Genomic DNA, 23,040 nt, shown 5'->3' with positions numbered 1-23,040 from the left:
TAACATCACACCCTCTAGGGTCAGAAATTACACTTTCTAATATACCGAAGGTAAATTTATGCTCTATACCACATTTCTCTATGTACCTGTATAATGCGTTCTTATTGTCCTTTGACTTTATACTATATAAATGGGCATATATTCTTTTTTTAAAGAATCGCTCCGTTTTGCCTATATAGTATGCAAAACATTCTGTGCACTTGGCCAAGTATATCACAAATTTAGTAGAACAATTTCCTTTCACAAACCATATCCTAGTGCTATTGATGTTATTTAATATCAACCCTTCACTTTCATTAATGGCAAAACACTGATTACAGGCTCCACATCTAGTTGTGTGTTTGCCTTTGTTTTCTGTTCCCTTGTGTCGTGTAGCCCCCTCTAAAAATCCTTTAATGTTCCTTCCCATTTTATACACAAAAGTAGGATGTGTACCTACAACATCCTTAATTTCCTGATCTGCCATTATTACTTTCCATGCACTTGATATAATTGTTTTAATGTGTTCTGTGTACGGACCATACTCTATCACACATGCTCTATTATAGCGGTGCTTTGCAGCGATACCAACAACAAATGCAAAAGGAGTATGGAAGTTGAAGATGATATTTCATGTAGCAGGGGAGATCTTTTGGTTTCCTCTTCACCGGACATACCTAATGGTCAAATAATGAAGGACTTACCATCTGTGCCTCAAAGAACGGAATTATTTAACAGCAAACTACTTTCTACAGATTTCACTTTTGATTTTTCATTTAGCAACCATTTGGATGAAGCAAATCGGATTGGTACTAGACCAAAGATGAAACAGACTTGGCGGACATACGGCTATACACCGGCGGTGCCTAAAAGTACGGTGACTGGAGATGCCCCACCTGAAAGACAACAGGGATTTAACACCAACAAGGGGGATCATTCGAAATTGTTTTTCAACCGCAACTGTATGTTTGATAACGAACATGATGTTCATACAAATGTGGACTTTGACCCCTAGAGTTAAAGGTACTTTAAAAGATCATATTTATTTAATGGGTAAAAAATTAAATATTATTAACTCAGTCAAATTAGAAAATGTTTATCTATCTAAGTGTATCGATATTCATATTGTACCTATGGGTTTGCAATTTTTTAAGACACCAATAGGTGTAGATATGTCTGTTAGCAACAAAAATGAATTTGCCAAGATGTTTGATAGTTTTGGAATACAATATATGAATTTGTTAATAAAATGTAATGATGAGAAACTTTGCAAGTTAATGAATGAGGTTGAACAATTGAATGAAGTGATTATTAAAGATTTGATGTTTCCTCAGTGGAAAAGGTTGTACATTAAACAATTTGAATTAGCTGAGAATAAAACAAAAAAGGCATATGAGAGAAAATGTAAGAAAATAAAAAGGGATACTGAGCAATACAGTAGGGGTACGGCATACGCATGGGGTGAGACTAAACATGTGAATAACATAACTTACAATACAGAAAAATATTTCTATGAGGGGACTGATAGGGACCATACACACCCTAATGAAATGAACCGTGGAAATTTTCACAGGGAGATGAACAAAGGATATCAAAAAGAATGGAAAAGAGGAGGAAAATGGAGAAAAAAGAGTTACAATTATTAGAGATGGGAGGTTCAAATAGAGGGAATGACACTAATGAAGAAGAAAGTGAAATTGTAATTGATGGACTAGTTTATCAATACAATCATTTCAAAATATATAATTACACCCAGTTACCCATTAACAAAACTCACTTTCAACTATTATCTAAGGGTATGAAATACATACCTACAGTGAAGTTTAGATTAGTTGACTGTTTGAACAATTTCAAAATGTTCATTAGGAAATTAAATGTGGCTATATTATTTGGACATACTGAGAGTAATGGGGTAAAAGTAAATCAATTAAAGAAAAAAAGTAGTTATATTCCTACTATGCATCCTACCATACAATTATTTGATAGGATGGTCACACAACAAATATATCAAGTACAAAACAATAGAGACATGAAAGGAAAGAGCAACCTTACTAAGTTAGAATGGGGCATGTTAAAGGATATGAGTAACAACAAAGAAATAAGGGTGATGAAACCCGATAAGGGAGGAGGAATCGTGATATATGACAATTTGGAGTATAATTTAAGGATGTATGATATTTTACACACCTCTGGTAATTATGAAATTGTCTCCCTTAATGAGATCAATATTGCTTATAGGAGAATAGACCTATACATTGAAGAATTTTTGATTGACAGAAGGATAACGGAAGAATTATACAAGTATATGAGAGTAGAACAACCTCAAATGGCAATATTAGTAGGGATTCCCAAGACTCACAAAAGTATTGACAACCCCCCTTTTCGACCCATTATTTTGGGGAGCAAATCCTAGACATTTCCCTTAGGAGTTGTTGTGGATACTATGTTAAAACATATTTATGAGAATGTAGAACATATGGTAAAAGATTCATGGCAATTTTTGGAAAATTATCCCACAGAATGCTGGAAGCCAAACTACACCTATATTTCTATAGATGTAGTAGACTTGTTTTCTAGTATTCCAAAGGAACAGGGAATGGAGGCTTTTCAAAACAGCATAAGAAATTATAGTGACTTAGAATGGGATAAAATTTATTTGGTAATTGAACTTATGTCGATTGTATTGGATCACAATTTCATTTTTCACGATGGAGAATATTTCAGGCAGACCAAGGGGGTGGCTATGGGGGCAGCTTGTGCCCCCATATACGCCAACTTGGTTATGCTTGACTGGGAGAACACAGTGATTTTCAATAGTGTTCATTTCAAGAACATTTGATACTATTCAAGGTTTTTGGACGATATCTATATTCTCTGGGATGGAGATGAAGATAGTGTCAATCAGTTTATGGAATATATTAATAATAGTAGTGTATATTTAAAGTTCACACTCACCCACAGTACGAATGGCGTATCTTACTTGGATACATTTGTATATAATGGAATTGGTAAATTTAAATCTAAAATTTACAGAAAAAGCACATTTACCAACTCATACATAGAATATTCTAGCAACCATCCTAGTAAAATGAAATATAACATTTTTAAGGGGCAATGTATAAGGGCCATAAGGATGACTTCAGATATAGAGGATGTGATTGCAGAGTTGGGATTCATCACAAATTTATTCAAAGATCAAAACTATAACAGTATGATGATGAAAGATGTGTGTAATTATGTACTAAGTGAAAGGGGAAAAAAATATCTTCCTTTGTTAGGAATTAAGAAAAAGGGAGTAGAGTTGAATTTAGGAAAAGAAATTACAGAGAAAAGCTATAATAGAGCATGTGTGATAGAGTATGGTCCGTACACAGAACACATTAAAACAATTATATCAAGTGCATGGAAAGTAATAATGGCAGATCAGGAAATTAAGGATGTTGTAGGTACACATCCTACTTTTGTGTACAAAATGGGAAGGAACATTAAAGGATTTTTAGAGGGGGGCTACACAACACAAGGGAACAGAAAACAAAGGCAAACACATAACTAGATGTGGAGCCTGTAATCAGTGTTTTGCCATTAATGAAAGTGAAGGGTTGATATTAAATAACATCAATAGCACTAGGATATGGTTTGTGAAAGGAAATTGTTCTACTAAATTTGTGATATACTTGGCCAAGTGCACAGAATGTTTTTCATACTATATAGGCAAAACGGAGCGATTCTTTAAAAAAAGAATATATGCCCATTTATATAGTATAAAGTCAAAGGACAATAAGAACGCATTATACAGGTACATAGGGAAATGTGGTATAGAGCATAAATTTACCTTCGGTATATTAGAAAGTGTAATTTCTGACCCTAGAGGGTGTGATGTTAAGAATGTATTGGCTTGCAGAGAATTGTGGTGGCAGTTGTATACAGATGCCACCACATTCCCTGGATTAAATGAAAATATATCAATTAAACCTCTGTTAGATAGACGTACTTGATTTTGTCATTAATATATTTATATTGTCATTATATGTAAAGTATTTTAAAAAAATAATTTTTTATATGTATTATGTTTTTATTGACAGTTTAGTTTTGTTATATGTATTTAGAGTAGTAGGTATACACATATACATTTGGATGTGCTTGACATAAAAGTATGTTGCTTTAAGAAATACTAAGAAGTTTTGGCGCCAGATTAGTTATTTAAACTGATGGCATTTGTATGCAAATTGTTCTGATGAAGCTCATATTTGTGATGAGTGAAAGCACTTAACATCAGTGTACGTTATTACTTGTCTATGTATGTTTTAATCGTGGATTAAATCTTCTCGCTGATTTTACACACTGTGGCAGTTTTGTGTGTTGGATGCATCAAGCGTTTTTCAGTGGAGTTACAGGTTATTTAGTGGACTAAACACTTTTTGTTTTGTGGTTTTTATTAATAAAAAGGAAACATGAAGAGGCAAAACATCTCATTGATTATTTTAATGAGACTACAGACTTCTTAGTGTTCACATATAATTTTGAACCAAATGAAGTAACATTCTTAGACGTCCAACTTACCAAAAACCATGTGGAAAAGAGATACCAAGCAAGCATTTATAGGAAACCATCTTAGTCAAACACATTTTTGCACTATACAATTGCACACCCTTACCACCAAAAAAGATTGGTGGTAAAGGGCCAGTTAGTAAGGGCTGCCAGAATGGTGTCTACAGATGAGGACTTCCACAGTGAGTGCCAGTTCTTGAAAAAGTTGTTCACAAAGAGAGCATACCCAAGTACATTGATTGACAATTTAATAGAAGAAGTTGTGGAGAAAAGAATTATTGGTGTGTACATACCCATTCTGAGTATACAACACCCTACTGGGTTGAATGACTATTCTATGAATGATAATCAGGGTGATATGGAAAATCAGGTCCAGGACACAATCATTAGGACAGGTACGAACCAAACTGATTTCACAGTGAGCTACAGTACAACTTTTAACCTTGATTATCGTTACATAAAAAACATACTGATAAAAAATTGGAACATTCCATTAGAGGATAAATTAATTGTGGACAGAACCAAGATTCATTACTAGAAAGTGTAGAACACTTAAGAATATATTTGAAGGTGAGTGCAGGATGCAATCACGTGCAATAGGGATGAAACAATATGGTAGCTGCCCCTATTGTAAATACATTCAGGTAGGTGCATTACTGCACATAAACACACATTTGAGTAACAGAAGAAAAGTTAACTGCAACTCCAAAATGAACTTATATGTGGCTAAATGTCAAAACTGTGATTCATTCTATGTTGGTAAAATCTGAGTGTAGAATGAGAGACCGCATATATGAACATATATATTGTATTAATAAACATAAACTGGACAATGCTTTATGAAAAGCACATAGAACAATACCCAAAACATGCATTTAAATTCTGGATACTTGATCAAGTAGACAGTAATCCAAGAGGAGGTCCATTTATCTTATTATTAGAAAAGTTGGAGTTACTCTGGCAAATTCGTCTCAATGCTTATAACTTTCCAGGATTAAACGGCATGTGTTCTATCACATGTTGTTTAAAACTGAAAAGTTTAATGAGATAGAAAACTGTAGTAACAACATTATAGAAATTATGTTTCACTTCAGTTTTTTTACTTGAAAATGCTTATAATATAAGGTTAGCTGAATGAAGAAACTACATTTTTACAGAATTTTCGTATATGAATTTCATCACATTGCAGCTGCAACATATATATTCACATGCTTGCTAAATGAGGTAGTTTTAAAGAACAGAAAAATGCATATTATGTTCATAATGCTATTTGAACTACTCTTTCTTTAAATTTTAAAAAGGAAAGACCAGCTGATTTTAATCATGGTTAAACATGACTATTTAAACTTGATTTTTGTAAATGTTAGTATCTGATGAAGTTCAAATATGTTTTTGGACAAAAAGCGCTTCATTAAACTTTGTGGATTCAGTCTTCAGTGAAGTTGCCAGTTGTTTGTTTTAATTTCATACCCTCTGTAGTTGTTTGGCTGATCTCTTTGTAAAAATGCAAACCACACTTCTTGGTATCATAGGAGGGAGTAGATGATGCTCTACCAGAATGCCGCCCTAAGGAGTTTGATTCCCAGGGAAGGGTCCTATCCTCAGCTCAGTCTTTTTTGGGGGGGGAAGGATCCCGGAGGAAAAAAACTGAAAGTTAGGCATTTTTCTTCTCCTGTTTCACATAAAAGGTAAGAAGGGACAATCATTATCAAAACAGACAACTTCTAAATGGTTGTTTTTTCACTATTGCTTTTTGTTATTCTCACCATAACAAGTCACTTACAAGTAAGGTCAAGGTCCACTACCAGGACTTTGGCTTCTTTTGTGGATTTTTGGAAAGGGATGGACTCTAGCAGTATTGTAGAGACAGCTACTTGGTTATCTGTGTACTCCTTTACAAAGCACTGCAAATTAAATTTCTTCCCTGTTTTTGAGCTCCTAAGCCCCCCCCCACACACACACACTTAACTGGGATTAAAGTATTCCTGGCGCCATAAAGTCTGTTCTTCAAAGTTTCACTTGCAACTAGCCAGCTTTTTAGTTTTAGCACTCATCTGTTTCTTTGAGCTAGGCACTTGTTCAGAACTCATTGTAAGCACTAAATAAGTTACAAATTACTACAGCACTCAACTTTCCCCACTTGTCTAGAGGAAAACAGTTTTTAGTACTTAATAAATAAGCACCTATTCAGGCATGTCTAAAGGTCAGCTTCTGTTGTTTTCTCCTGTTTACCTGATGAGTCTGGGCATCTTGGGACAATGCAGCAATTGCCTCATGTACACAGACAACCCTCTCCTCCTACCACCCAACACTACGACCTGTGAGAGATGCACTTATATAGCCAAACTGGAAGCAAAGCTCTCTTCACCAAAAACTGGCCTAGACAGTCAAGAGGAGAAGGTAAACACTTGCACCGCACCGCACTCATTACACAGTCCCTCAAAACCTACACCACCAAAACACACACACCAGAAGCACAAAACACACACCTACATTCGCGGAGTCTCTCAGTACAAATCTACCCAAAGACAGAGACCTCCAAAGCAGAAATGCAAGCAACCTCCACCCCCCTAACACAACCCAAATGACACATAGCCCACATACTCAGTGTACCACTCAACTACAGCCCATAAGGCATAACGTACCCAACACTATAGTCATAGGTGACTCTATAGTCAGGCACACTGATGTTCCACTCACCAGGCTAAACAAGGAATAAGTTACTGTCAGCTGCTTGTCAGGTGCCAGGATCCGCCACATGACGCACGCACTCAGGTCACTCCACAACAAGTACAAATATGACTCTGTCATTGTCCATGTTGGTGTGAATGACCTCATACGTACCTCCCTGGACTACATGAAAAGAGACATGGAAGAGCTCTCTGATCTTGTAGCCCAGGTAGGTATGACCCTAGCCCTGAGCAGCATCCTGCCATCACCCAGAATGATACCACAGTACAAGGACAAAATGAGTGACTTTAACAATTGGCTAAGCTTCTAGTGTCATGCTAAGGGAATCCAGTATCTGTTTGCCTGGCATGACATGATCGACAGACCACGCTGCTTTGCCAGAGATGGCCTGCACCTGTCGCCCTAAAGTTCAATCAACAAATTCACCACCATAACAGGTACAAGCAAGCAAAATCTGAGGGTAATGCTACTCAATGCTAGAAGTCTAAACCTCAAAATGTACTCACTCGAGGCACTCCTTAAAATGGAGAACATAGACATCTGTGCAGTGACAGAGACCTGGTTCAAAGCTCCAGAGAGCACCCCTGCATTACCAGGCTATAATTCATACAACATCTTTCGGCCACCAAACCCGGACTGAAACACTAAAGGTGGAGGCGTGTCCATATTCATTAAGGATATCCACACATCCAAGCTAGTGGTTCAGCATAATGCATCCGAGATTATCCAAGTTCAACTAACTCTGGGCAAAACTGCAATCCAGATTGTAGCTTGCTACAGACCTCCCACCATGCCCCAGGATTCCCACTCCTCTTTTCCTTGATACACTGGAAAATATTAAGGTGCAACCCAACACTCTAATAATGGGTGATTTCAACTATCCTACCATTAACTGAGAAAACTACTCATGTATCAACTCTTTTGCTCAACGTTTTCTGGAAATCATCAATTCCAACGCCTTGGATCAACTTATCCACACCCCCTCCAGGGGCAGCAATATCCTAGACCTGGTCATCACCAACATGGGTGGCCGGTGTTCCACACCAGAGGTCAGCTCCTCATTGGTCAGATCCGACCACAAGCTAATCACCCTAGACATCAACATCCCGCTCCCAGCCCCCATTAGGGAAACAACCATAAAAAATTTCTCTAAAGCCAACTTCACGCTTCTTAAGACAGAAGTGGCAAACTTCATGACACCCATGCAGATGGACAATAGAGGTACGACTGCTGAATCCTACACAAATGCACTTTATAAGCACTTACACGAGTGCATGGATCATGCTATCCCTAACAGAACCAAGATGCTATCCTCCAAAAAAAGGAAGTCAATCTGGTGGTCTTCTGCCATAAACAAACTCTGCAGCAGAAGAAAGAAACTGTTGCAAAAAAGAGTAAAATCCCACGATTGGAGGAACTCCCTGGTCAGCCTCAGTAAAAGCAGAGATCCCTCATAAAATCCTCCAAAGCTAGTTATGAAAATAAAATTGCCACTGATTCTAAAGACAACCACAAAGCATTATATAGCTATGTCAAGAATCTCAATGGCAACACTCAGATCTGCTCTGAGTTACAGCACAATGACACTAAATATAGAACCAACTGATATTGCCAACATCCTGGCAGTTAGGTTCAGTGCTAACTTTACCCCCTCTCTCACCCCCTAAAGGGCCCATCTTTATACCGGAAGAATGCAAAGTTCCTGTAATCATGGCTGCACAGGTAAAAACCTCACTCTCCAAAGCCAAGAACACAGCATCCATGGGACCTGACAACATCCCAGGCTGCCTTCTACATGAACTACAGAATGAACTGGCACCCCACCTAAGTACCATGTTCAGTCATAGCCTCACCTCAGGCTTTGTGCCCATTGAATGATACACCGTGACAGTTACCCCACTCCACAAAGGGGGGGCCACAACAGACCCCGGGAACTACCGCCCCATTAGCCTGATGAGCCTAGTCTGCAAGGCCATGGAACGTATCATCATGGAACTCATAAACAAAGACATTGGAGATCTCCAAACTCTGGACCCCACACAGTTTGGGTTTGTAAAAGGCAGATCATGTCTCCTAAACCTGATAGACTTCTTTGAAGTAGTCACCAAAGCCATAGATGAGGGTAAGGTGGCTCACACAGCCTATCCAGATCTCGCCAAGGCTTTCAACACCATCCCCCACTCTGGAATTATATATAAACTCACTAAACTAGATATAAATCCCTATGTCACAAGATGGGTTGCCAACTAGATTACTGACAGAACCCACACCGTGAAAGTAGCAGACTCCAAATCAGACTTCAAACCAGTGACAAGTGGAGTACCACAGGGTTCAGTCCTGGGTCCTCTCCTATTTGTTATCTACTTCTCTTTAGTACAGGCTAACACAGAAGGTCTTTGGCTAACTAAATTCGCAGATGACTGCAAACTGGGAGCCATAATCGAAACTCCTAATGATGTGGACATCCTACAAAAGGGCCTCACTGAGACAGATGCCTGGTGTCAAAGACATGGTCTCAAGCTCAATGCCAAAAAGTGCATTGTCATCCCCTTTGGTTAAAAACTCTGTACCCATGAACTACCACATAGGCAATAGTCTACTTAATACCGAAAGTGTGATAAGAGACCTTGGGACACAGGTGGACAGTAGTCTCTTTTTTGATAATCACATTGCCACAGTGATCAGGAAATCCTTCTGCGTGGCACACCTCATCACAAAAGGTTTCTCATCCAGAAAAAAAGAGGTCATTGTTCCCCTCTACTCATCCCTCATTAGACCCATTATAGAGTACAACGCCCCTTTTGGTATGTACCTCACAAGACATCTACAACAACTGGAAAGGCCGCAAAAATACAGCACAAAGAGGATTACTGGCCTCAAACAGATGTCTTACGCAGACCGTCTCAAAAAACTCCAGCTTTACTCCATCGCATATCGCCTACTCAGAGGTGATCTCTGCCTAGCATACAAAGCTATGTCAAACCCAGAGCTGTTGGACATGCTCCACTTGAAATCCCAATCCCTCCGAGCGAAACACTCTAGGGACCTAAACCTTGTCACCACAATAAACAGAACATGCTGAAGGGATAGATTCCTGTCCCAGAGACTTCCCATACTCTGGAACAGACTACCTATCTGTGTCAGACAGAGCTCCTCATTAGCACTCTTCAAGAAAAATCTTGATGATTGACTGGGTAATAGGAAATTCACCCCGAGGATCACTTCTGTGGTTCTGCTTGACAGGGGCACAGGAAAATAATTTTCTTGGGTGGCGAAAGCCAGGATACCTTTTTGGCTAGGGTTGTACAGGCCCTAGGGCCAATAGCCTAGTACCTACCTATGAACCTGTGAACCTATGTTCCAAAGCAGCATGTGCTAGGACTGTTCTTAGGGCCTCCTGCACTTTGATCCTTCTTCTTCCTCCTCCTCTCTTTCTTTCTAAGCTTCAGTATTCTACCCATACAGCTTAGACTAAAACAACAGTGATCTAATGATGAGTATAATACAGTTTCATAAGTACACTTACCATAATGGAATGTATCTAAGTAGATAACTGCTGCAGTAGGAACCTCTCCCTTCCTTGCTCTTATTTTATTATGTTTTTGCCAGAATGTTTTTTTTTTTGACATTTTCCACTTCTTGTACCATATAGATAGCTTCCAGGTCTCTAGCCTCCCTTACTCTGAGGCAAGAAAGCTCTGAAGATTTGACGCCCTAACCACTAACTTTGTACCACTCTCTTCAAACTGTTCAGCAGTTAAGACTTGTGTTCTTAAGTTTTAGAAAGTGGCCATTTGTCATATTCTTGACGGGCTATAACACACACACACACACACACACACACACACACACATATATATATATATATATATATATATATATATATATATATATATGGATTCACTTTAGAAGCTCGAAATACTGAAATATCGAATTTCAGTATTTCGAGCCCATAAAGTAGAAACTTGAAAAGAACGAAAACTCAGAAGGACGAAATTCAAAATCTCACATACCAGAGATCTTGAATTAGCGCTTCTGGTGTTTCGCTGTGTTTATGGATTCAGGTAAGTGTTTATGTGTTAAGGGTTTTGGATAAAGGCTGTGGTGTGTTTTGTTACTGTGATGTGTGTGCGAGGAGAATGTAGCTTGGGTGGTTGGTGTTTTGTGTATTTTTGTATGTAGTGCGACCTTGGAGTTAGAATATTTAAGTAGAGTGGGTGTGGGGGGCACAGCCCCCACATGGGGGGTGCAGGGGGGCTTGCCCCCCTGCTTTTATGTAGGACAGAGCTTGTGTTTTTGTGTGGGGAGGAAAATGTGTGTTTGTGTACTCCAGAAGTGGTAATTCAAAATCTCCAATATGCGAGATTTTGAATTTCGAGCTTCTGAGTTTTCGTTCTTTTCAGGTTTTCACTTTATAGCCACGACATACTGAATTTCAATATTTCAGTATTTCGAAGATATAAAGTGAATATATATATATATATATATATATATATATATATATATATATATATATATATATGTATATATTCAAGGCTACTTCCACAAATATCTATTTGATATATTTCAGGATATACTATTATGGTGAGTTTACTTGCACATCTTTACTTTCTAAATCATTCTTGAAATGACCACCTGTGCTACTTTGTTTTACTAGTTGCAGAGTGCTCATTTTAAATTCTGCTTCATAAACAGCATATTTGGAATGTCTTTGCTTAATTTTTGTCTTCATGAAAACTACCTCATTTGCATTTGGCTCCAATATGTATAAATGTAATGGCTGTATGAAATGAGGATATAGATATTATAAATGTCTGTGTTTATCCAGTTTAAGATAAACATTATTGTTATGATGATTTTATTTTGCATGAGACAGAGAGGTTGCTATACCTAACAAGGTACAAATGGGATAGGTTTTACGTATACAAACCAGAGTGAAGTTTTAAAACAATAATAAAAGAAAAATTTTCTGATATAAGAAAGACAGTGGAAACAACATAGTTTATAGACATTGTTAAAGCTTATTTGCTATCAGAAACTTCTTTTTAAGCGATATAAGTCTATTTTAATAACAGATCTGATGTTGTCTCTTCCATCTGTTCCTCAATGATTTGTCCATGGATCCTAGTCAGATCTGACTTCAGGCTCTCTCAAGCTTTAGATCCTACACGTAGGTGCCTACTCTTACCCATAATCCCTTGCAAGAGGAAAGATTCCAACAGATCTTCTTTGCCACTCAGTTGCTACAGATGTGGTTTTCTGTGCTCGGGCTTGTTTACATAGATAAGTGCAATTTTGGGGGGGGTGTATCTTATTTTTTCCTCACTTTCTCTCTTTGTTGTAGAGTTTTTATCACCAGTTCTTAAACTTTGCCTTACCCTTAAAAGTAGAAAGTAGTGTATATATATATATATATATATATATATATATATATATATATATATATATATATATATATGTGTGTGTGTGTGTGTGTGTGTGTGTGTGTGTGTGTGTGTGTGTGTGTGTGTGTGAGACCAGTGCAGCTTCTGTGAGGCCTTTTGGCATAGGGCCCATGTTGACTGGAGGAATACTTTGGTTCTTAAGGGCCCACCTCCCTGCCTCTGTAGAAGTTCCCTCTGCTCATTCCTTCACTTCTTCTTTTGCTACTTCTGTAGCCAAGAAAAAAAGCTGATCATTCTAAGACTGACAAAAGTCATGTGAATGGTAAGAAAAAGAAAAGGAGAAATCCAAGGAACCAAAAAAAAGTGGTCCCCAAATCACTCCCATTCCTTGGGATTCGCTCCAAAGATATCTAAAGCATCTGATTCAATCTTCTCATCAGAGCTAGTTCTCAGTGGATGTGGTACACCTGTCTTGCTGGAGCCATATTTTTCTCTGGAGCTAGTATCACCCAGACTGAGATTCTCCAATCTTCAGGAGAAGTCTCTCCATTGGATCTCCAAACCATCCTCCACAGCTTCCTTTCTTGACTCAAGTCCTCCAGGAGTCTTTCTGAAGCTGATGAGGACCTCAGGACCTATATCCAGCCTGGGTTCCTTCTGGCTGAGACACTTGTTGGAGTCAGAGGATTGGTCACTGCCCGTAATCAGATCATTGCTCCTTCCCAATGCATACAGCGGAGTTGGGGCTATCAGATCTGAGCACCTCCTAAGGTATGTCCACTTCAGATCCAAAATCATGGTTTTCTTCAAATCCAGAGGTTTCTCTGATTCAGTCAACTCAAATCTGAGGCACTGGCATCAGACCTGGGGAGAAGGCCCAACTCCAAGACCCTAATAGCCATTCCTCTTTCTTGGGGCTTCATTTTTGGCTCCTATGCCTGTCTCACAGCTGGCTGGGGGATCTTGAGATCCGTTTTCCTTGGGAGTCATGGCTCCTATAGAAAAGGTCTCCATCTCTGCTTTTGAGAGAGTGCAGTCTCATTCTAGGGAGCAAACTTCCATCTCAGGCTGAGATCCATTCCTCCTCTACAGGGTTTCCCCAGGTCCAGATCCTTTTGTTTCTATCCCATGGGGGCAGCCAGTCTCCAAAAGTCTTGGATCTTTCCACACTGAGGACCCCAATTGGCTTCTGAGTCCTTTTCCACTGGGGAGGTTCATCAGAAACATAGGTGCAAAAGGAGGGTCCCAGTCTGCTGACTTCATTGACGGAGAATCCTAAGGTCCCCTCTTGAAGATGTCTCATTTGGCAAAATTTTAGAACTTCTTAGAAAGGAATGTGTTCCTTTGAAGCCCCTTCCCAGGAGGAATCAGTATTTCTCAAAGCTTTTGGGGCTGGCCCATCTATTTAATGTTTGATCCCTCATGCGGACAAGATGAAAGACTTAATCTCAAAATGAGCATGGAAGGAACTGGACATGACTGAACTAATCTCATCCAAGCTCAACAAATTCCTGATATTACCAAAAGACAGCCTTTATTGGAGCATGGATCTGACTTTGAATTCCATGGTGGTGGTGGTAGCCACCAAGAAGGAAATAGCAGACGAGAGTTCCACTGTCCATCCCCCCTAACCCAGAGTGTCAGACATTGGACAGATTTGGGAAGCAAGTCTACACATAAGTGACCTTATCAAGGTGCTGAATTACCTGGTACATGTTACGCTCTTCCAGAGGGATTTGACCAAGGAGCTTTCAAATCTCTCTCTCTCTCTCTCTCTGTCTCTCAGGGTCCCTGTCTACTGAGGAGAAAAAAATCCATTGACTCATAGTCAGCTATCCTCCAATCCTTGTCTAATGTCTCAATGCGACTCATTTCCAATACTACAGAAGGCACTGCTTGAGCTGTGGGCACCGGCATAACCGTAAGGAGGAATGTTTCAATATACCTATGCAATTTTGCAGAACATTTTAAGATGTCCTTTGTCAAAGCCCCCTGTGATGGATTGATATTCTTTGGTCCAAAAGTTAAAGAAACACTATACAGTAATGAACAAGAAAATAAGATACTGTCTGCAATAGGGATCTGGTTTTCTAGACTCCCCAGAGGATCTTTTTAAGATACCAAAAGGGTGGGAGGAAATTTTGGTTCTGGAAGTCTCAAGGGTTTGAACTTGACACTCCATGAGTGAGCCTCCCCTGACAGAGAGGGGGATTCCAATGGTATACATCACCCCTGGGGAAGAGGTAGTCTGCAGAGCCAGGGCTTTTGGGTTCTCTCTTCTGAGAGGCCCTATCAGTACTCCTGAACATTTGCCTGACTGCCATCTTCTGGAAGCAGTTGGGGGGAGCTTGTCCCTGCACCCTACTGACTTGATGTCCATTACTCAAGATGTCTGGGTGCAGAACATAATAACCAGAGGCTGTTCTATGCCCTTTCTATACCTTCCTTGATGCTTAAAGAAATTTCCCTACATTCCAGCCATGCAAAGAAAAGCAGCAGTGTCAGAAATTAAAAAGCTGCTAAGAAATTGAGTTGTCCAAGAGATCCCACCATTCCAACAAGGAGCAGGAATTTACTCAAGACTCTTTAATGCCAAAAAGAATGGGGAACTCAGGCCAATTTTGGACCCAAGTTGCTTGAACAGATTCATAAAGCAAACAAAATTCTGGATGTTCATGGTGCAGTCCAGTATCCTATTTCCAAGGAAGGACGACTAGATATGATCGATTGAGCTTCAGGATGCATACTACCACATAAAAAATAGACATACACTCCAGGACGATCCAATGTTTCCTTTTTCATCTGATTCAACCTTTATTTTATCAGATTTAACCAGATCTGACCTTGTCACTTTTTAGAAACTGTGGATCCCAGGCTCTGACTCCTTCCATGCCCATAATGCCTCTCTTCCTCCAAATACTTCAAATCGCATTTGCCACCTGATCGAGAAGGATGTGTCATCAAGGGCTCTGATGTTTAATCTCAGCTAAGTTTTTTTCTCGGTGCCATCTACAGCAGTTTTTTCCTCCTTTTATCTCCTCTCCTCTTAATATCTGTATATATATATAATACATAATATATGTATTACTAAAAATGCCTTTTTTCTCCTAGTGCTGTTTGCTATAGTTAATTTTCCTATCTTAAAATAATTATCTCTCTCTCTCTCTCTGTCTATATATATATATATATATATATATATATATATATATATATATATATATATATATATATAGATATATATAGTTTCTTGGTTTTGAGGATAGTTGGCTCTTTTTTTTTCTGACAAGATTGTATTATGTTTGTCATTTAGTGTGCCTTTCCATGGCAGACAGTGTTCAAGGATTTAAAAAGTGTACAGCCTGCAGCCACAAGATTCCACCTCAGGACCCGCACTCCCTCTTTGTCTACTGCCTGGGAGCATCTCATCTAGACATTGAATGCAAGACTTGTGCCTTATTTGGTACTAGGACCCTACAGGAACATAGAGACAGATTAGTATTAAAAGGCATTATCACTGTCCAAATCTACCCTGTTTTCAGCCTCCATTTCTACTCATTCTGTGTCCCTAGCTAAATCGGGAAAAAAACAAGGCAAAATCAAAGGAGAAAGAAAGAGAGAAAGATAAAGCATCAGAAAAAAGGTCAGACAAGACCAGGAAAATGTTTCTAGTCTCCTTGGAGCCCTTGAGTCTGGCACGAAATATTTCTAGGCAAATAGATCCAGTTCTGACTTGGATCCAGTCACCAATTTCTCCTCCCCAATTCTCGCTTGAACTTATAAGCCCTTGGCTGCATTCATCCTTCCTGCAGGAGAGGTTCTCGTAAAGACCACTTTCAGTGGCTTCATCTTCCAGGTCTGTTGTTTCATTGAGAAGCCTCACTGAGGCAAATGTCAATAGGATGATGTGGAGATTCATTCAGATGCTAATTCATCTAGGGGTTCTACTGGCAACATCCATGCTAGATGTTCTAAGAACAGCTCCCACAACCCTTCCACTGGTATTTCCCATTCTGGTCTGTCCATTGGATCCAAGGTGCATGTGTCTGAGCATCCCAGGAGCACCCATTTTGGAGCCAACAGTCTTGTCGACTTTTACTCTGACAGTATCTCTTACTCTGTCAGCTCCAGTGACTTTGGATTAGAATGAGTGTTAAAGGTGAGGCATAGGTGCTGGGGCTCAAGGTGTGAATTTGACACTTAAACTTTCAGCGCTGTCTCCCACCCTAGGTATTCAGCACTCGATAGCTCAGATCCTTTGTTGACTTCAGATGCTGGAAAGGTTGAGTTGGGGGAAGGTCTTAATACATCTCATTTTAAAAGTAGGAAAGTCACTTCTGTCCTGATCTCCACTTCAGGATTTATGGTTTTTGAAAGGGTTCTTGCCAGACCAAGAAAACAGGTGCTTTCTTCATGCACATCTCTATCCCAGCCCCTTTTGGACATTTCTTTTGACTGTGCTTATCCAGGTCAACAGGGATGGTCAGCTTCATTCAGTCTCAGGGCTGCTCACCACATGAGCTCCCAATCTGATTCTGACCTATTTCCAGAAGTCCTTTCAAGGAAAGGTCCCAGAAAGCAGACTTGTAAGAGGAGACATTTAGATTCTTCCCCAGAGTTAGTCACAGAAGACATAGACTTGGATGATGGGGGTGGATCCTCTTTAGAGAACATCACCTTTGGTAACATTTTGGAACTGATGAAACAGTGAGGGGATTGGTCCACCGATACACCCTCCTCTGAGGAGTCTATCTTCCTTGAAGTTTTTGGAGCTTGGTCTTCTACCACCAAGGTGGAATCACCTGCTGATATACTTAAAGGCCTGGTAGCTCAGCGGGTTTGGAAAGATCCTGATATGTCAGAGCCAGTTTCTAAGAAGCCAGGTAAAAATTCGAGTCACGCCAAATGACAGAGTACACTGGAGCAAGGGTACCCTGGTAGATCCCATGGTTATGGCAGCAACCACTAAAAAGAAACTCTCTGAAGAGAGTATGTCTATCCATCCTCCTAACAGAGAATCAAGAGCATTGGAGAGGTTTGGGAAATGGGTGTATGTGTCAGCAACTTTCACACTCAGAGTGCTGAACTACCTGGCCAACATGAACATTTCTAGAGGGATTTGACTGAGGAACTCATCAAGTCCTTCTCGGGTAACCTACTGAAAGACATCCAAAAAAACACAGGAATCCCAGCTGTCTACCTCACAGTCAATGTCCAATGTAGCCTTGTGTTTGTTTTCTAATGCAGTTGATGGTACAGCAAGAGCAGCAGGAACCAGCATAGCCATCGGCCGGCATGCCTTGACGCAATTCTGTGACTTTGTGGAAGGCTTCAATATGTTCTTCCTTAATATCCCCTTTGATGGTTCAACACTGTCCAGACTGAAGGTGTAAGTAAACTCTCACCAGGAACAGCAAGATGGTAAGACCCTTTCTGTCATTGGAATCTGCTTCTATACCCCTCAGAGAACATTTTCAGGAATTAGAGGCGTGGTCAGAAGATATGGTTCAACCAGGATGCTCCTGCAGACAGATCCTGCTGAGGCGGGGGATCAGTTTCAATGGACATCACACTAGGGGCAAAGGCAGATGTCAGAATCAGGGATTTCACAGTCATTTTATTCAGAATCCTCCCAGTGCTGCTGAAGAATTGTCTGACTGTCGCACTCTGGAAGAAGTCAGGTGGTGCTTATCCCTGCACCCTCAAGCATAGAAAGCCATCACATTAAATACTTGAGTGCTGAAGCTGCGCTATTCCTTTTTTTCCCCTCCTGTAAAGAAAAGAAAGATTCCCACAGTGCCACCCGATAAGATGAAATTCACAACAGCAGAAGTCTTAAAGCTGTTGGAAAAAAGAGTCATCCAGCAGGTCCCCCCAGTCCAGTTAGAATCTGGAGTCTATTCCAGATTATTTATAGTTCCAAAAAGACAGGGGACCCAAGGCCAATTTTGGACCTTAGTCGACGCATTCAGTTGTAAAGCAGGCAAAGTTCTGGATGGCCATTTCATTTCACCTCTTCTGAGGAAGGACAATTAGATGCACTCTATATCTCCAGGAATCCTGGAGATATATAGAGTTCAAGATAGCGAGGCATTCCTGGAAATTTTTTCCATTTCTGGTTTGGAGTCAGTTATTTCCAATTAAGGGCACTACCCATTGGTCTCACTACAGCCCCACTGGGTGTTCACTGAATGGATGGCAGTGGTTGCAGTTTATCTCAGACTGCTAGGGTTCTGAGTGTTCTCAATATTTAAATGATTAGCTCCTCACTGCCACAACCAGGGAACTTCTGGTTCAGCAATGGGTCTTCTTGCTCCAATGTCTTCAGAAGCCACCAGCAAAATTGATTCTGCACCTCCTGGGTTCAATGGAGATTGCCATCACCCTGATTCCTCATGCCAGGTATTGCATGAAAATTCTCCAGTAGACCCTGTTGATTCTGGAGTCAATTAGACATCAGCCCATGAATTTTTAGGTTTCACTCACAAAGATTTGCAGATCCTGGAGTTCCCCATAGTAAATCAAGAACATCCCTTTGTTCTACCCTTACCACAAGCCACAGTAACCACTGATGCTTCCCTCTTAGGGTGTCTTGAAAAGATGGTCCAAGGCACATGGCTGCTTATGAGGCGAGCCTTCACATTAGCATTTTGGAGATGAGAGTGGTCTTACTAGAAAGCACATCTTCCAGGACATTCTCCTCCCAAGTGTGATTTCAGTTCAGATGGATAGTATGCCAGTTGTCTGGTATATCAACAAACAGGGAGAAATACTATCCTACTACTTGTGTCTGGAGGCCATGACAGTGTGGCAATGGGTGGTGTCTTCTCACCACTTTCTGACAGCAAGGCACATTCCAGGGAAGTCAAATGTTCTAGAGGACAGGTTGAGCATGTCTATCCGTTTCCCTCATGAGTGGTCCCTCAATCCAACAATGGTGGATCAGCTATTCAGCCATTAGGACCAACCTTGCTTCAATTTCTTTGCTTCTCCATGCAATACCAAGTGCAGCAGGTACTTTGCCCTTATACCTCAGTAGGCAGAGTAACCGATGGATGCTTTGATCCACAGTTGTCCTCCAGACTTCTGTACACATTTCCTCCACTCTGTCTCATACCAAAATTCTTTCCGAAAGCATTGATGAGAAAGGCCACAGTGACCCTCATTGCTCCCTTCTGACCATGACAAATGTAGTTTCCCTTCCTCTGGCTTTATCTGATTCACCCTCCTTGGGTGCTGAGGTCAGTCACAGATCTTCTGTCTTACCTGGCCTTCCTCAACTTATCTCTCTCCTTCACCCTTTCTTGTATTCTTTTTTCATAACTACTGGAGTGACCATACTGAGTTACCTTGGCTTGATCAAGTGCTCTTTAAGTACTAGGCCTGACAACTGGTTTCTTTGTACTATGTAGTTTCTTTGTTTTTACAAATGTGGGGGAAGTCTCCTTTATTATGGTATGGAGGCAAACTTGATTTAAGTTATCTTTCTTTATTATGGTAAGGCTAGGAGCCTGAGCACAAGATCCAAAGCTTGAGAGTAGCCAAAGTCAAATCCAGTTCTAATCCGAGGACCATCCTTCAAGGAAGGATGGAAGTAGACAACACAGATGTATCATTATGGTAAGTACATAACTTTCATTTTTTACATTAACTGAATGAATAGTGGTCATGTGATACAGTTTTAGACAAAAATTGATTGTTACTAAGGCTTGTGATTTCTCCAAAATCACATGCTTGCAGTTTGCTGTTTTATTAAACAAAAGTAATTTAAGCTAGTCAGGCATTCTATCACCTTTGTACCAGAATACAGAAGTTTTATTTTATCACTGTTTCTGGCACTATGTGTGGCTTTTCCCTCTTCTTAGGTGGTTGGCATTGTGAAATACTTTTATTAAAATGATTTCTGACTGTACAGTTTCATTGCTATACTTCAGTGTCTGTCAACTGAATACCTGAGGATTATTGTTGTAAGCCTGTAAGTACCTGCTATTTGTGATTCTCATGCTTGCAAGGGTGCATAAAATGCATTGCCTCCTTCAAGGAATAGTCCATTGACAATACATGCCCATCTTTGTGTGTGTGTGTGTGTGTGTGTGTGTGTGTGTGTGTGTGTGTGTGTGTGTGTGTGTGTGTGTGTGTGTGTGTGTGTGTGTGTGTGTGTGTGTGCTGTAGTAGAACTGAATAATGAGATTTGGACCACATATCTTTTACATGCCAGTTTTCATCCTCCTTTCAAACTTGGGTATTTATGGACTTATGGAGTGTGTCACCTTTAAGTCAGCTAAAGTAATTCAGCTGCAGAGAAGAGACTGTTTGGACTTTGTTTCTGGATCTGTTACTCGCTTATTGTATTGTTACTTAGCAAGATGCATTGTTCAACTGCTATTCCAGTGTGAAGTATTTTTTATTTGTACATTATACGTCATGCTTAATAGCAAATCTGTGTAATACGCAGCAGAATTATCAGTAAAATAATTTGATTTTTCACATATAACTGTTTAATTCATGCATTTATGAATCACACTACCCAACTTAAGAAAGACATGAAATACGAAACAGAAAGAACTATGTCAGACCCATTCAACAGAGTTCACAATCATGAAATACAAAGATGTATTGCATAATCTGAAAAGTGTAGCATAGAGCAATAAAAGTTCTAAAAATTAGACATGAAACTGAAATTAAACCGTTGCTACTTATTACATTGCTTGATTAGTTTTCTAAGAGTCAAGAACATTCATTTGAAATCATGTGAGCAACCAAGTGCACTCTTCAGCTTAGCCTGCGTGCCACCTTAGCATAGCATATTTTCATAACAAGAAATAACGCAAATTATTTGTTTAACTTTGAGCAGAAATAATTACTACTGGAATGCATCACTTGCTAAAATACAAATGCAGTTTTCATTTTGAAGCTGGACTGTTCTTTTATTAGAAACAAATATTTTTTGTTTGCATGTAATAAATTAACATTTGCTTAGTTTCCACTGACAGTCCTGACTTGATTTCCATAATTACTATTTAAAAAGGAAGAGTATGCTTTATTGTTGAAACATATCAACACAGAAAGATTTATTTTGATAATACATTTTAATTTTATTTTTCAGGCTCTTTCAAATGTATTCCGAGATTTCACCCATTTTAAGTGCCCTCTCAGAAGACATCAGCAACACAACACAGCTTTCAGGACAAGTATCACCTCCAGCTGATCATACCACGTGATGTTGTTAAGCATTGTATAAGTCTTTCTTAAATGTGTCAATCTGCAAAACACTGTTGCACTTTTAGTGAAAATAGACCAGTATAATTACAGAATATTGCTTTAAATAAAACACACTGCCTTAGATTACATCTAGCTAAAGTGCAAACTGTCATTTATACATTATGTATATGCTTTTTTGTTAGAATATTATGTAAGGATGTAGCTAGCAAGTTAGGCTGGTGCCAGGCAAGCAAGTGTGATGTGATCCCATCTCTTTACTCCTCCCTTCCTGGCTTGTGGCTTAGAACCCTACCGTTTTGAATTTTTTACTTTTATTCTCAGAGCCTTGTGGATAAAGCTACTGCAACCAATTGTCATGGATCTAGACAAACTATTATATTATTAGGCTGTCATAAGGATGATTTAAAATTTTCTTTTTGGTATTGACAAAATGATACCCATGATCTGAACAGAACTGATCTGATCCATGTGATCCAAATGGAAACCAATGAAAATTCCTTCCATCATAAAACAAAACAAATCATTCAATCAACAAGGCATTTTTCAAAAATATTTGCAAGCAAAAAACATAACAATACAAAACCATAAGACCAAAAATAAAGACTTGTACAATCAAGATGAGCAAAGTAATTAAGAAGTGGCAACAAAATAAGGGCAAATACTGCTTAACATCACCATGTCATCAAGATAGTGAAAGAATCATATCACATATGAAAGTGAAAAAAAAAATAAGATACATTAAAAAACAGCATGAGGGGACTAGCAAAACTTGTCACATAAAGAATGCAGATTATTTTTTCATCAGAGAAACACTCCTTAAAAAGTAAGAAATTACCAAGACAAAGAAGTGACACAAAAAAGTAAGAAAAAAAAGAAGACAATTACATAAAGACAGAACCAAAAAGGGCAGACACAAGAAATAAAGAATCAAAGGCCCTTTTGCCCAAAAAACCAAGAATGTGCCCCCAAGATCGAAAAAAACTCTAGGTCTATCCTTACAGAAACAGGCCCAGGTTACATAGGTCTATCCTCCAGAATTGGGGACTACAGAAATGCTAAAAAAGGTACTGGGGGGGAACACCCTACTAAAAAGTAGAACATCACAAACACAATTTATGGGTCAACAAGTGCTAAAGAAGAAGAAATGTCAGGGTCAAAGTAAATGAACAGTAAACAAATGTCACATAAGAAAAATCAACATTATTTAATATTGTACATC

General features: G+C 39.3%; 1 protein-coding gene across 1 annotated transcript in view; it reads left to right on the top strand.

Moving 5' to 3' along the window:
• CATSPER3 (cation channel sperm associated 3) overlaps positions 1-21,953 on the top strand; it is an 824,052-nt gene extending 802,099 nt beyond the window's left edge. Inside the window, exon 7 of the mRNA XM_044069898.1 lies at positions 21,706-21,953. Coding sequence (XP_043925833.1) covers positions 21,706-21,820 — 115 coding nt within the window. The 3' untranslated portion in view covers positions 21,821-21,953. The remainder of the gene's footprint in view (positions 1-21,705) is intronic.
• The last annotated feature ends 1,087 nt before the right edge of the window (positions 21,954-23,040 follow it).

The sequence above is a fragment of the Protopterus annectens genome, chromosome 4.part0, assembly GCF_019279795.1.
Source record: "Protopterus annectens isolate FY-2018-M chromosome 4.part0, PAN1.0, whole genome shotgun sequence".
Taxonomy (NCBI): Eukaryota; Metazoa; Chordata; order Ceratodontiformes; family Protopteridae; genus Protopterus; species Protopterus annectens.
Note: the sequence above shows the minus strand (reverse complement) of the source record. Positions and strands in the feature narration are given on the sequence as shown.